General features: G+C 45.1%; 1 protein-coding gene across 2 annotated transcripts in view; it reads left to right on the forward strand.

The window, feature by feature from the left end:
• MMRN1 (multimerin 1) overlaps positions 1-15,623 on the forward strand; it is a 310,831-nt gene that overhangs the window by 114,760 nt on the left and 180,448 nt on the right. For both annotated transcript variants that reach the window (XM_085635412.1, XM_085635402.1), the window contains exon 2: positions 12,706-12,825. In XM_085635412.1, the coding sequence (XP_085491538.1) occupies positions 12,706-12,825 (120 nt within the window). The remainder of the gene's footprint in view (positions 1-12,705; positions 12,826-15,623) is intronic.

Here is a 15,623-nt window from a genome sequence, read left to right on the forward strand (position 1 = left end):
ATCCTAGGATGAAAAATTGCAAAGAATCGACATCATATGTATGAGAGAGAGTTCTGCTGATAACTACTGCACAGTACCTTCGGTAAACCTGCATATGAATTACTGCCAAAGCTCAATATTCATAATATGTCACACTTACTAAATTTTCTGTAGATCCTTCAGAGAATGTTTTCAAGCAATGTGTGAAGGGATGCAAAAGACACCTTTAACCCTATCAGAAACGGGGTTATTGATTTGGGAGGATATTACCCCTATCAGCTTACTAAACAGCATCTGGTTAGACCAAAACACAGTTCTGAGAGAATCTCTGCTCAACCTCTGTTAGTGTTGGCACAAACAGCAGGCAATTCCCAGAGAAGTGTATTTTGAGTTCAAGCAGTCCCAACAGGCTTAAATTAAAGAACACAATACAAAAACATTCTCAAACCAAATTCAAAAAATATCGAAAAAATTAATTAACACAAAAAGACAACAGGCTAATTAAAGTTGGATATGGAGTAGCAGAGATATGAATTTGTAAAGTGTTGAGGAATCAACCTCCTCAAAATAGAAAAACAACAGTTTGCGGTAGACTAGGAAAGAAGTGCATTTTAAGGTCCACTGCGATGGAGCAGTCAAAAAATGTTACCTTTGGGCAAAGGGCAAGGTGTTCAAAGCATCTTTATGGTTGCAAACATTCTGATTAGGAATTTCAGCATTCAAACATGCCTTTTTCGAATATACAAATTCAACATTAGGAGTATGCAATCTTTTACTGACTCCTAAAATGGAATTGAATCCCCATTCCCATTCTGTATTTGGAAGCAGCTCACTGTAGGTATCCATTCTGTTAGACCTGGCTATTTTTGCAGGGTCACCCCGAGGTGTGACGTGTGCTGCTTCATTCAGGCACCGGTATCTCGCGCTTGCTCAACCTGATAATTTTAAATACTGCCTTACTTTGCACTTTGTTCTAGTTGTTTTAAATACTGTATGTGTTTTAATCTACTTACTACTGCCTACTCAGTCCTCGTGCACAACCGCAGTGCCCGTAAGTAAGAGCGGGCCTTCCCTTGACTGGTCGTCGCACTAGTTGTTGGGGCTCAGACTATAAATTCACACGCTGGCACAACCGCACACCGTGTGACGTGTGCTTCTTCATTCAGGCAACGGTATCTCGCGCTTGCTCAACCTGATAATTTTGAATACTGCCTTACTTTGCACTTTGTTCTAGTTGTTTTAAATACTGTATGTGTTTTAATCTACTTACTACTGCCTACTCAGTCCTAGTGCACGACCGCGGTGCCCGTAAGTAAGAGCGGGCCCTCCCTTGACTGGTCAGCGCACTAGTTGTTGGGGCTCAGACTATAAATTGAAATGCTGGCGCAACCGTGCAGCTGACAAGCATAGCGGGCGCGCCATCTGGCGCCCGGAAGGCGCGCCAAAAGCAAGCCCGTCTGCGCCCATCGGCTTCCGGAGCGTGACCAGCGCCAGGACTCCTGCTCAATGTTTTCCACGATCACTCACTAGACAATAGCTACTTGATTATAGGACTGGAGAGTGCCCGAAACCAATCACATGTCTTGATTTATGGTAGAAGACGAATTTTAAATGTAACACCTGTGGGTTTTCACTCAGGGATTCACCTTGTAGGCCTACTACACTTGTAATTAACAATGGTATGACCTCACCGGCTGCTAAAAGGGAACTCAGCATTGTAGTAGGTGACTAGGAAGCCACTCGGCCACTCCTAACTTGCTCTGAACCCGAAAAAACAGCTTCCCACAGAGGAGTAAATTCCTCCCTCAGTACTTCTGAAAATGCCCTACAGTGTATCCTGCTGAACACCTGGTCACTGGTAAGGCATAAATATGAATTTGAATACATGATGCATCTTCCGATCCAGACCTGGTCTTTCTGACTGAAACTTGGGCTAACGACACTTCGAAGCCAGATTGTAACGTTACCCTGCCTGCAGGATATCAAGTAGCCTGCTTAGACAGGGTAGGGAGAAAGGGGGGGGGGGGGGCATCGGCATACTCTACCGCTCATACTTCAATTTACGAATTGAGCCTATTCAACTACTTCCAGCTGAGGCGATGTTTTTTAATATCAAAGTAAATAACATTCTATCTTTCCATTGCCTACTTCGCTATCGGCCACCTGGGCCCAGGCCCGCCTTTACTCAGTCACTCCAGACACTTCTAGAATCCTGTCTTGACCCCCTCACGATTCTGGGTGATTTTAATTTTCGCCTGGAATCTAATAACAATGCTGACACAGCCATACTGTTGGACAATCTTGCAGCATATAGTTTAACTCAAATTATCTCTCAATCTACGCACGTGATCGGTCACATCTTGGATGGCATCCTCACAAGTAACCCTAAGATCACTTTGGATAAAATGCTCCCATTACCTTGGACAGATCATAAAGCCATCCACTTTCAAGTACCAATTACATTGAGCAATACGTCCCATCCAAACAGGCCAGCACCTGTAAATTCACGCCCCTGGTACAGAATTCAGAAAATAGAGTTAGAAGAGGCCCTTGACAGGCTTTAGATAGAAATTTGTCTGCAAACAACTTTGACGAATGGATCGGATCAACAGTAAACCAGTTGGCCCTGGAGAACACCACAAAACTGAGAAGAAGCTAGGGGTCAGCTCCCTGGTATAGTGCTGACCTGAAAAATATTAAGTCCAAATGTAGACAAGCTGAGCGATCATGGAGGGTCGATTACAGCAGGGAACGCAAAATGTCTATAACCTAGTCCTAGAGAAATACAAGGAAGCAATCAAAAAAGCAAAAACCGACTACTTCACAGACAAAATCAGTGCAGCAAAAAATTCCTCTAAAGAGCTTTTCAAGACTGTTAAGGTCCTATAGAAGCGGCAGCGGGACAATCTCTTTACACCAGATCAAAGCCTCTGCAACAAGATTGCAAACTTCTTTCAAACCAAAGTTCAATCAATTTATGATGATCTTCTCAAATCTGCACCCAACCCGACTGTAATCAGTGATCTAACTATCGACTAGAGCCAACCCCCCTGTAAACTGACTAGGTTCTCGACATTAACTACAGAAAGCATGAATCACCTGCTACTTTTGACAAAGTCCGGCTCTCCGAATGATCCATGTCCTCCTGCCACGTTCCTTCTGGTCTCAGATAAGATCAGTGCACAGCTAGCCCCACTTCTAAATGAGGCAATCAATTCAGGAATCTTCCCTCTGCCCTGGAAAAAGGCGTGTATCAGGCCTATCTTGAAGAAACCCACCTTGGACCCCATGGAGGTAAAGAATTGCCGTCCAATATCATGCTTACCAATATTGGCCAAAATCTTAGAAAAATCTGTAAACACTGAGCTTGTCCACTACCTCGGCTCCTATGACCTCTTAGACCCCATTCAACCTGGCTTCAGACCAAGCTACTTCACAGAGTCTGCCCTGATTATAGCTACCGAGGAGATTCGCAAGCAATTGGACGGGGGGGGAGCCGTCCTTATCCTACTTGACCTATCTGTAGCATTTGACACCATTAACCATGCAGTGTTAGTGCGAAAGCTGGAGGCAATAGGTATTAAAGAGATGGCTCTAACCCTACTCTCCTCCTTTCTAGAAGCCAGAGAGCAGAGGGTTTGTTGGGACAATCTCAAATGAGAGAAATTCTACCTTCCATGTGGGGTACCACAAGGGTCTGCTTTATTGACAACCTTGTTTAAAATCTACGTCACCCCTCTGGCCAAGCTAATTAGACAGCATGGTTTTATGTTAGTCTCACACCCAGATAGTTATATCTATAGCACAGAGGGCTGAAGTCACAGCTGTTAGCTTCCACAACTGCCTGAAGAATATCATGAGCTGGATGAACCGAAACGTCCTCAAGCTCAATATGGATAAAACGGAGGTCATGGAGTTCGGGAAGGGTTTACCTTTATGGAATCCAGCATGGTGGCCAACCGAGACAGGCAACTGCCCCTCTCTATCTACCAAGGCGAGAAACTTGGGAGTGATTTTTGATGACCAGTTAAATTTTGCAGGACAGGTTAATCGAGTGACATCCTCCTGTTTTTTTCTACTAAAGAACCTAAGCAAGATCTTGCCTTTAATCCCCCTGGGGCTTAGGAAAACAGTAATTAGTGCGCTACTCCTCTCAAAAATGGACTACGGCAACGCTTTACTCTTGGTTACTAACAAGTATCAGTTGGCCAAACTGCAGTCAGTACAAAACGCTGCAGCGCGACTGTTACTCAATATCCCTAAGTATCACTCTATCTCTGCTGGCATCAGGCTACTCCACTGGCTCCCGCCACAGCAACGTGTGCAATTCAAGGCTCTTTGCCTGGTACACAAGACATTTTATGGGGGGGGGGGGGCTTGGCCATGCAGAACCTATTTTTAAGGTACTCCCCAAAACGGAATCCTGGATCAGCCAACATAGGATTGGTCCAGGTGCCTAAAATTCGGAAAGCAAGATGGGGAGGCAGGAGCCTATCCCATCTAGCCACTAGACTATGGAATGAGCTGCCGACCTCCACCAGACTGCAACCAAATAGGCTCCAGTTTAGGAAATTGATAAAGACGTGGCTATTTCCCCCCAATTAAAGCCACTTGGTTTGCCTAACAGCACTTGTCACACTCCTCAGCGCCAGGACGCCTCAGTATTTGCGTGCTTTATAAATGTCTTACTTACTTACTAGATGTTTGTCTTCTGTTGCTGAACCTATTATTGTTGGCATTATGATTCTGTGCACTTGTTCCCTGCTAACCAGTGGTAAAGTGTGTGTGCTCCCTCTCTAAAACATGGTGCAATTGAACTACACCGGATCGGCATATTTAATTCACTTGCAAGTTCCTAGTATATGTTACTATGAGTCCAGGGCCTGTAAATGTATATTAAAAATGTTACTAGTTGAAAGCAGCACTCATTGTGCCACCCACTAATGTAGCCTTTTAAAACATGTCCCAGGCCTGCCACCTGGCCTTTACGGCAGTTGTAAACAGCCACTTTGATCTGGCAAAATAAATCCTTTGCCAGGCCTAAACCTTCCTTTTAATATATGCTAGTCACCACTAAGGTAAGCTCTAAAGGCTCATAAGGGAAGGGTACATGGTATTTAAAAGGTATGGTCTGTGGGTTTAAGTTTTACATGTTCTGGTAGTAAAAAATGTCCAATTTATCTTTTCCACTAGTTTAAGGCCTATCTCTCCCAAAGGCTAAAACTTGGTTACTTTATTACATTACATAAGTGCTAACTTTAGATTGGGAGAAGATAGCAATATACTGTTTGCACTCAGATAAATTGCAATTTAAAATACTCTTTAATTGTAAAGTCAGATTTGAGAAATGTGGTAATTTCTTCTCCCAATCAACTGTGGCAGTGTCCTGTGTCACAGGACTGTTAATACCTCTGCTGTTGCGTTTTGTGTATTACTCTAAGACACAAAGCGGGTTTAGGCGTTGACAGGTTAAGCTCTCCTGGCATGATGAATGAAGCAGGCTGGAACCATCCTCACATACACTTCAAAGGGCTTTTCCTATAGTACACACAAAGGTACCTGCCATCAGGCCTGAACTGTTTTTTTATCACCCCAGAGAATTTAGAGTCTTGACCAGGGAAAGGGAAAAAATGTTCAAGAACAAATGTTCAGGGAGACACACCACACAAAGGCTGTAACCAGGTATTAATATTGGACCTTCAGTGCCATTCATCAGAACACTCCTTGACCTGTGGAAGATTTAGAAGGGGGACTGCCCTGCTTCCAGATGACTTCCCTACTGTTCGATGGACTACCTTGCTGTCTGAAGAAGGAATACCTGCTTGCCTTGATTCCAGGCTACCCACAGTGACTCCAAGGGTCAGTTAGCTGACCATGACCTGTGCTATCTCCCTCCAGTATTGTTGGATTTTGGGGCAAGCCCATAATATCTGGAAAAATGACCCCACTACCTCTGTGTAGGATCCGCAGTTGTATCAGATGGATGCGGGCTCATATAGCTATCTCTCAAGGACTCTGGATTGCCTGCACCCAGTCATCATTCACCAGAAGCCCGAAATCCGCCTCCCACTCCTCCCTTAGGGTTCCCAATGGATCTGGTGAATTGTTCATGAACTTCCTATAGGATAAAGAGGTGGCTTTCTCTGTCATAGGGTCAAACAATAGCCGGTCCTCCAAATGCGTGTATTCAGGCAGTTGTTTCCCCTCTAAGATGTGTAGCCATAGGGTATGGCCCAGCTGTAGGTATAGAAACTTCTCACTGTCAGTCATCTGATATTCTGACCTCATGCCATCAAATGTAATCAGTGTCTGGCCTCTCCAGATATCCCTAGGGGGTCAATGCCCAGGAGACCCCACTTGTGGAATCCCTTCAGGTTCTCCACCTCCAGTAGAGTACTTTCCCGCAGCAGGGCCCTCTTCATTAGCCTGCCTACCCAGCCCAGAAATCTAGTGGCCTCAGACCACTCATGACCATTGTCTGTGTGTCGATTGGCAGCTAACCTTCCTGCCTCCTTTCGTACAACACTGCTGGGTAGCCTCGACTTCCCATTGCCTGGCGATCCACCCAGTAGGCGGGCTCACCTCGATCCATGAACACCCAGTCATTAACTGAAAAAACGCTGGGCTTCTCAATAATATTTCTTTATGTCTAGGACTGCCAGGCCCACCTCAACTACCACTCTCTGGAGTTTGCGTAGTGCTATCTGGGAACTTTCCACATCCCATTGGAGTTTGCACAGCTCACTGTTAACCTTCTGGAAGATGTTAAGTGGTATTTTGGGCGGGTATTCTGTATAATATAGAACAAGCATGGTAGGGCTTTCTTCTTAAAGAGGACACCTCTACCCACCAGGGACACCAGAGTCTTCTCCACTGGGCCACATCACTCTGCAGTTTTTCAACCTGCAGGAGTAAATTCTTAGCCAGAAATCCCTCAGCATTGCTCGAGATATGGATGCCCACCTATTTAAAACGCTCTTTCGCAGTCAGGGCTTTAAATCTGGATGACAGAGGAGAAATATTCCCCATAATAGGAAAATTTAGAGATTTGTCCAAGTTAATTTGAAACCCAGAGTCGGTGCCAACCAATTGGAAAATATGTAGTAACCTTTCAACCGTAAGGCGGTTCAGCGCACCGTACAGTACTATGTCATCGGCATATAGCGAGATGTATTCTTCCCAGTCCCCCTCACCGATAATGCCCTGTATGAGTGAGTCCTGATGAACCAAGGCCGCCATTATCACTGGGGACAGTGGATATCCCTGCCTTGGTCTTTGTGCAAGTCAAAAGAGCGGGACAACACACTGTTAACCCACACACTCGCTATTCAGTCTCGATAGAGGAGTTTGAGCCACTCTCAAAATAGGGGCCGAATCCCAATTTATTCAAGGCAGTGAACAGATAGGGCCACTCAATGCTGTTGAATACTATTTGTGCGTCCAGCGAGAGCAGCACAGCCCACTACCCTTGCCGGGCTTTGGTCATCTGCAGTACTCCGTAGAGGCGCCTGAGATTTAATTGGGTGGGTCTGTGGGGAATGAATCCTGATTGGTCAGGGAGTACCACAAAGGATTTAACTGTTCACAGCCTGTTGTCCAAGGTCTTTGTCAGTACCTTGGCTTCCAGAATCAAAGTATTATGAGCCTGCATGAACTACACTTCTCAGGAGATTTGCCTATTTTTTTGGATAACTACAATAGTTGCAAGCCTCTGGTCATCCGGGAGGCAACCCTCCCTCCTGGCTGCCTGAAACAAATTAAGCATAGGCTTTGCTACCTTGTCCGTAATACCGTTGTAGAGCTCTACTGGCAGGCCTTTAGGGCTCGCAGCCTTACTGGATTGCAAGTCTCAAATGGCCCCCTCTATTTCTTCGACCGTAAAGTCTTGCTCCAACTCTCCCCATCTTCAACTGACAGAGTGAGGCGGGCGATCCCTGAGAAGCTCAGTGACGTCTACCACAGTCCTATCAGGAGTAGACATGTATAGTGTCTTGTAAAAAGCTGCAAATACTTCTGCTATAGCCACCCAAGTAATGTGTACAGGCTCCAGGATTCTGGTATTCTAGAACACAGTTTCTCTCATTGTCCCTTTTGTCTAACCAGGCTACTTGTTTGTTTGCGTTGTCCCCAACATCACAGAGCCTACGCTGCATCACTATCGCGGGCGCCCAGGCTTTGTTTTCAGCTAGATTAGTCAGTTCTTGTTGTTAAGGGCAGTGCTGGAGTGCTGGTGACCCAGGGGAGAGCCAGGTGTCACCTTATGTGGCAACTGAGCCTCTAGTAGAGTGATCTCCCTTTCAAGTTCTTCACATTTTAATCTTTGTTTCCCCTATCAAAGGCTGGACATGCCCCCGTATGGCTGCTTTAAAGGATTCCCAAAGAGTGCAGTCAGAATCAACTGTCCACTCATTCTCCTGAAAATATTGCTTTGTCCAATCCCTTAACGTCTCCATGAATGTTTTGCCTTTGAAATGCCAGGGGTCTATTCTGGGAGCAGAGTGGTGTCTCTTGGAGGACCCTGTAACAGTACTTTCACCAGGGAGTGGATTGGGATGCCATGTGCTTTATATGTTGTGCTGTGAAACAGTCCTGCATGTGTGCAGTGGGTGAAAATATGATCTACGAGGGAGCAGCTGCTGTGTGCAGCAGAAAAGTATGTGTGCTGCCACGCTGAGGGATTATGTTCATGCCACACGTCTATCGGCCTCATTGCATCTACAAAGGCCAGCAAGGGTTTTGGGCTAGTGCCATGGCGGGACCAGGAGACCCTACTCTTCTCCAGGTCCTTGATGGCATTCTTGTCACACCCAGTATAAGAGTGTTAGGTGACATGTCAAGCAGTAGGGTGCTAAGTGCTGGCAATGTATCAGCGTGGATCATCTGTAGCATGTAAATTGAGCATATGTTAAGTGTGCAGCCCTCCCAGTGCCTATCTGCGCAACATATCCACCGAGGGGATCATGCCAGGCGCGACCTGGAATGAATAGCACTGATGTTTTAATAAGTGTGCTCGCACCTCTGGAGCCCGAAGTGAAACTTGCATGGGCGAGGAGAGGATACCTAAATCTATCTTAATCTATAATGATTGCCTTTCAAGTGGGTCTCCTGTAGAAGGATTAAGTCTGAGCCGTACCTCAGAAGATATTGCAGGACTATGGTGTGTTTCATTTTGTTACCGAGGCCATTGACATTCCCCGTCACAACCCTCAAGGCTGAGCCTGCTCGAGACTACATGTAATATCTGATTGAGGTGTGGGCCCCCCCCCCCCCCCAGGCATGCAGCATATCCCCTCCCCCCCACTATGAAATGGCCATCTCCCATGTTCCCTGTATCCTCGTAAGACTGAGCCAAAAGCAAGTAGCACATGTATTCTAAACATCATACAATAACAAAATTGTCCGCCCCTTAGGTATTCCCCCTCACTGCTACCCTGCACTGTCGGCCTGAAACTGCCCACTTCCCCAATTTGCATAAGCACCTGTCACCCAAACAGAATCATCAAAGCTATCTAGGTTTGGCTGGCACTGCCAAATCAAACCTGAAGCGATACATCATGCTCCTTTAACATATCTGAATGCCTTCAGAACTACAATATGAGAGTCTCAATAGTCTTATTTCCTTTCCTCATCCCCTAGGTCACTTACATTCAACACCCATGCAGGCTCAACCACACCTGGAGTGCCTGAGTCCCATGTATATTACCAGGGCCTCTCACCAACCGTTCAGTGTGCTCCATCAGCATGGCAAAGCAGCAGCACAATACTGTTATTCTGAGGGGTTTGTCGGTTGTGGGGCATTCTCTCCCATCACTGTTAGCTGGGTGATCATCTTCTTGTCATTCATTTGGGTGCCTCTTCTTCCTCTCCCATTGTGCCCTCTGTCCAGGCATGCACCAGCCATTGAGCCAATCCCAGGCCTCCTCTGGCATGGTGAAATGCCATGTCTTCCCTTTTGCCACCAGATGAATTCTTGCGGGGTTTAACATCATGAACTTAAGGTATTTGGCCCTGAACACTTTCTTAACTTTGTTAAAGTTGCAAGGCTGGTGCTATAAAATCCGGGAAGAAGCGAATCGTTGCATTTTCATAGGTGAGATCCCCATGAGATTGAACGGTGTGTAGGAATTGCATCGCGGTCACGATGATTGAAAATGTGGGCTATAATCATCCAAAGGCTGAGCTCCAGGCCTGGGCGGCGGTATTGGTGCCCTAGGTGCTCGTTTGACAGAAAAGAAATTTGAAAGGCGCTTGGGTCAGAGGGTTAATTTTGTGATGTTTCGAGGTTCACCGTGACAAGGATTGTGGTTTTGCCTGAGTTGGGGTTTCAACCCTCTCATCCAAAATCCACATTTCTAACACATCCTAAGTATCAAGTTAGCATGACTTTTTTCAGTCTCTAGCAAACAAAATCCAATGAAGAAGCATTGCAAAATGACCAACTCCTGAGTTTGGATGGTAAACCATTTGCAAAAGGGAAGGATTCCTTTTGGAATCCCTTCCCCTTTATGAATGTAAAAAAATAAGCTTGATGGGGGGCATTTTTGAGACGCAAATCAATTTCATGGGATTTACTGAGGAGGCTGCTTTAAGCAAAGGATGCTTCTAAATCCCCCTAACAGGAAATGGAGCATAAACACTCACAAAATATAACCTGTAAGTAAAAAATGAACGCAATCCATACTCACCCCACGATGACCACCAGGACATCCTCACAAGGTAGAGACCAGCAAGAAAAATAGGTAAAGCTTGAACCACATCATAAAAGTAGAGCCATAAATGCAAGACAAGCCATAATTAAGTTGCTTAGGTTCATTTGTGAAGAACATAGAGGTTGCAGCCAGATCACTATTTATTGTCAGATTTTGGGGAACATGCCACAGTAAAAGTAAAGATTTTATCTCTTCGGCTATCTAGGCTTCTTAGAGCCCTGGACCCTGATTTTAGAGTTTATGATCAACATTCTCTTTTTATCTATGTTAATGGAGATTTCTATTAGTTTCCAGGACATAAATAAATACCTATCATGTGTCTGTGTCATTTAAGGAATCTCCACTGATCCTTGTTCATGAAAAGGGGCCTATGAAGAAACCAAAAATTGTCGATTCTTGGCTGCATTAAGCCAATTAATAAAGATTGAGGGCCATATTTATCAAAGGTTTTGTGTCATTCTTGTGCCAGCTACGGTGACGCAGGGCAACACAAAATCTAGAATAAGATTTACCAAGCTAAGCAAAGCCACCTTGCATGGCCCTGAGTAGCTTGGTTAAATCAAGGCAGCGTCACTATGGCCCAAGGAGGCGTTCCATGGGTGGAGCGTGGGTGTTCCCATGTATCCACTCATGGACTTTGGCACATTCCTTGCTTTACTATGGCCCAAGGAGGCGTTCCATTGGTGGAGCGTGCGTGTTCCCATGTATCCACTCATGGACTTTGGCGCATTCCTTGCGTTACTATGGCCCAAGGAGGCGTTCCATGGGTGGAGCGTGCGTGTTCCCATGTATCCTCTCATTGACTTTGGCGCATTCCTTGTGTTACTATGGCCCAAGGAGGCGTTCCATGGGTGGAGCGTGGGTGTTCCCATGTATCCACTCATGGACTTTGGCGCATTCCTTGCGTTACTATGGCCCAAGGAGGCGTTCCATTGGTGGAGCGTGCGTGTTCCCATCTATCCACTCATGGACGTTGGCGTATTCCTTGCGTTACTATGGCCCAAGGAGGCGTTCCATGGGTGGAGCGTGCGTGTTCACATGTATCCACTCATGGACTTTGGCGCATTCCTTGAGTTACTATGGCCCAAGGAGGCGTTCCATGGGTGGAGCGTGGGTGTTGCCATGCATCCACTTATGGACTTTGGCGCATTCCTTGCATTACTATGGCCCAAGGAGGCGTTCCATGGGTGGAGCGTGGGTGTTTCCATGTATTCACTCATGGACTTTGGCGCATTCCTTGCGTTACTATGGCCCAAGGAGGCGTTCCATGGGTGGAGCGTGGGTGTTCATATGTATCCACTCATGGACTTTGGCGCATTCCTTGCGTTACTATGGCCCAAGGAGGCGTTCCATGGGTGGAGCGTGCGTGTTCCCATGTATCCACTCATGGACTTTGGCGCATTCCTTGCGTTACTATGGCCCAAGGAGGCGTTCCATGGGTGCAGCGTGGGTGTTCCCATGCATCCACTTATGGACTTTGGCGAATTCACAGATTTTCCATGTGTGGTAGACCTGGAAATGCATCAAAATGCTAAACCTTCCCAGGAGAGACGTTACAAGGTGAAATATCTTGGTCTTTCCCCTTTCTGCTTGTGCTGCATTCTCCAGAACACGTAGAAAGTAAAAACAAACCTTAATGGATTGTTTTTGTGCTGTGTGGCGCCCCATTTGAACCAATTCACGCTAATTATGCCCGCAAGGCACCTGGACCACGAAGTGCCCAACAAAACAAGTATATTTAAAAAATATATATATTCCCCCAACCACTCTGGCAATGTAGGCTACACTACTGTTTACTCTGTTTCCATTATGACGATTTTTGAAACAAAAGAGGCCATGTTTGTAGGGCGGATTCTTAAAAGCATGTAATTTTGACAATGTGTTTAGACAAACTGGATACATTCCCACTAAGGTGGTTTCCTTGTTGCAACAAAATGAACATGCATTTGCAAGAGTCAGCCAACAAGGATATATGAAAATCCAAATAAGTCACACATAATGTCTTTTTCTTCCACAGGAACTGGTGTGCATATGTCCATACAAGGCTCTCGCCCAATGTTGTAGCGGATAATGTGGAAACATTTATATCAGCAGTCAAGGATCCCTGTACTGCCAAGTTTGGAGGTTGTCCTATAAGGTAAGCATTGTTCGAAGTATGCATTGCCGCAGCATCACATTCTTATTCTGTACTGTACCATTCAGATCCATCATTGAAACACTTTGCATTGCTGAGTATGTTGAGCATTTGGTAAAATGATTAGACATACAGGGCTTTCTTATTACGAGTTTGCCTGTAATTCTGATTCAGGTGGAAACAGGAGTTTCTTCTCCAACTGTGTTCATGACGTCTGCTGTAAAAACACTTTTTTGGGGTTCTCAACAGAGAATTTCACAAGGAAAAACCTGGCAAAATATTCCTGGGAAAAAGTGCCTAGAATGTGGAAAAAACCCTAAATCTGGAAATGCGTCTGAATGTAGCGAGGCGCAACGAGGAGAAATGTTTTCCTTTCTCCTCGTTTTTCCTCTTTCAAGCTTGCTGCATTCTACAGCATGCACTAAAAGAGGAAAATGCCTGTAGTGCCCATTCCTGCACAAAAACAATCTCCCCATGATGCAGGCATTCTTGCACCATGGTGCAAGGGTGCCTGCACCTGCGCATGGCAGCAGTTTGTGCTCCAGCACAGGGAGAGCACAGGAATGCAACATATTATTGTAAATATGTCGCATTCCTGTGCTTTGGATGTGGCGCAGCCAAAGGGCTTGCGTTGCCGCGCTGCGGCACTTCCTTGTAAATCTGCCCCTCAGTTTTTGTGAGCATCTCAGTATGAGGTAATGTGATGTGTCTTACACATGGTTCATATTTCAGTGGTGAACCCAAACAAACTGATCCTGAGTTGAGTTCAAAGCCGCAAATTCACGATATGCACACAATTCCAGCTATTGACAAAATGTTTTTAACCCCTTGCATGCGGGTTTATTTCTCCCGCTGTGCGGGAGAAATAAACGGCGTTCGAGAACACGACGTCTCCCGGCCGTCGTGCGCACACGCCCACCGTAATGCACGACGGCCGGGAGACGTTGTGCGCACGCAAGGGGTTAAGATATCATAATCTCCAATGAGGTCTTCTACTCAAGGCACTGTCCAGGGTCCCACGCAACCAAAACCACAGGATTTCCTCCTTTTTGGCATGCCATGTGCTGCTGATGTCACTTTGCTAACTCCCAATCAAGCGAAGGCTCGAAGTTAAGACTTTCTGCTTAATTTGTAAGGCCTGCATTGACTGTCATCCCAGGATCTCATTAAACGTGTATGCTTCAATATCATTTTGGGAACTTAAGTAGGTTAATAAAACAGCATCAATCTGCCACGCAATATATAAAAATTTTAGAGGTATAGTTCAGTTAATTTCCGCAAAACTATGATGACCATGGCATGTGGTCTTCTATTACTTACCATTGCAGAGTGCATACACACACCTTCACAGGAGGGAAAGAGCACTTATTTTAGCACGGGGTGTCACATCTTAAAAGATACTTTACAGAATACACAGACAGTGCTTAATTTGTAAAATATTAAGTGCCAGGGCTCTGACCAGGAGGCCACTGCAGCTTGCACCACCCATCGCCCTTGTCATCGCTGCAAAAACAACTACTAACCATCTCTCTCGCATGTAAATGCGACAGTTCAGATTATTCCAGGTCCCCAGAGCTAAAGGAATGGCTGGAGAGGCAGGTATTAGCAATTTTAATGTATATTGTATTCCTAAAAAAACATTGTTCTGCTCATCTCTAAATTAGATGAGCAGCGTCACCATGTGGCAGACTGTTCCAAGTAGGGTGTTGACAATTACAATTAAGTGCTGGTGCTGAGCACCGGAAAGCACTGGCTCAAATTAAGCCCCCATCACAGGAGAGAGTTGGAGAGCATGTCTCTGAGCATGCCATGTCACCTCTTACAGAGCATTATAAGGAGTGCAAACACTCTCCCTCACAAATGAGAAAGAGTAGGGAGCACTTCTCCAGGGAAGGGTAAACAACATAAAAAGGATGGGCAACCCAATAACCCCTCCGAAGCCAGGGTATCTATACTATATAAGGTAACGTGCTAATAAGGGGATTACTTATGAGATTATTGGGACCTGAAGTTACTACTTCTCAAAAGGAATTAATCCAAAAGCAGGCACGTATTATTCATTGAATAAAATCATAATGGAAAAGGAAAACAGAGAGAAGCAGGTGAACCAAGAAAATATGAACAAATCATGTATATTATTTTAATTTAAAAAAATCAAAGTTGTGGGGTACAATAAGATAAATCAAACCCTGCGTACACTAATAATGTAGCTTGAATCGAAGATCCAAGCCAAAGTTTATATAATAATGCATGTAAATTCCACTCTTCTGATAACTGAGAACTGTCCTTAATATAAATCCATCAATCCAAGGATCCAGTCAGTAACAAATGAGTGGTGGAACAGCGTCGACGTTTCGGTCTCCTAAATCATGAGTACAGACCATCCTCAGGACCATGAATATTAATAGGGTTTCAGGGTGACCCATAAGAATGCACAAATGTAGCTGCTGTATATCTAAAGCCACTAGTTTATATTAAGCAAAGGGAATAAATCAACTAAGAACTTATTACATGTAAGCTCACGTTGGAGCTTAGTAACAAGTAAATGAGGCTCCGCCGAATAATCAAGCGTGAGCTGAACTGGCAAACTCAGTTTGCTGGTTCGTGTGTCAAGCACTTACGACTTGCAAATTGAGTCTCATTTACTTGTTACTATGCTTCAACGTGGCCTTCTTTCAGCAATTTGTAGAGAAAACCCATCTGACCTCCTCTGTGTCCAGTCCTTGACAATGGATAACCCTTTTTGTTTTTTTTCCTGGTATTTTGGACTTGATTAAGGAAACTTTTGAATCCTTTTGCAT

This window comes from Triturus cristatus, chromosome 2_1, assembly GCF_964204655.1.
Source record: "Triturus cristatus chromosome 2_1, aTriCri1.1, whole genome shotgun sequence".
NCBI classification, from domain to species: Eukaryota; Metazoa; Chordata; class Amphibia; order Caudata; family Salamandridae; genus Triturus; species Triturus cristatus.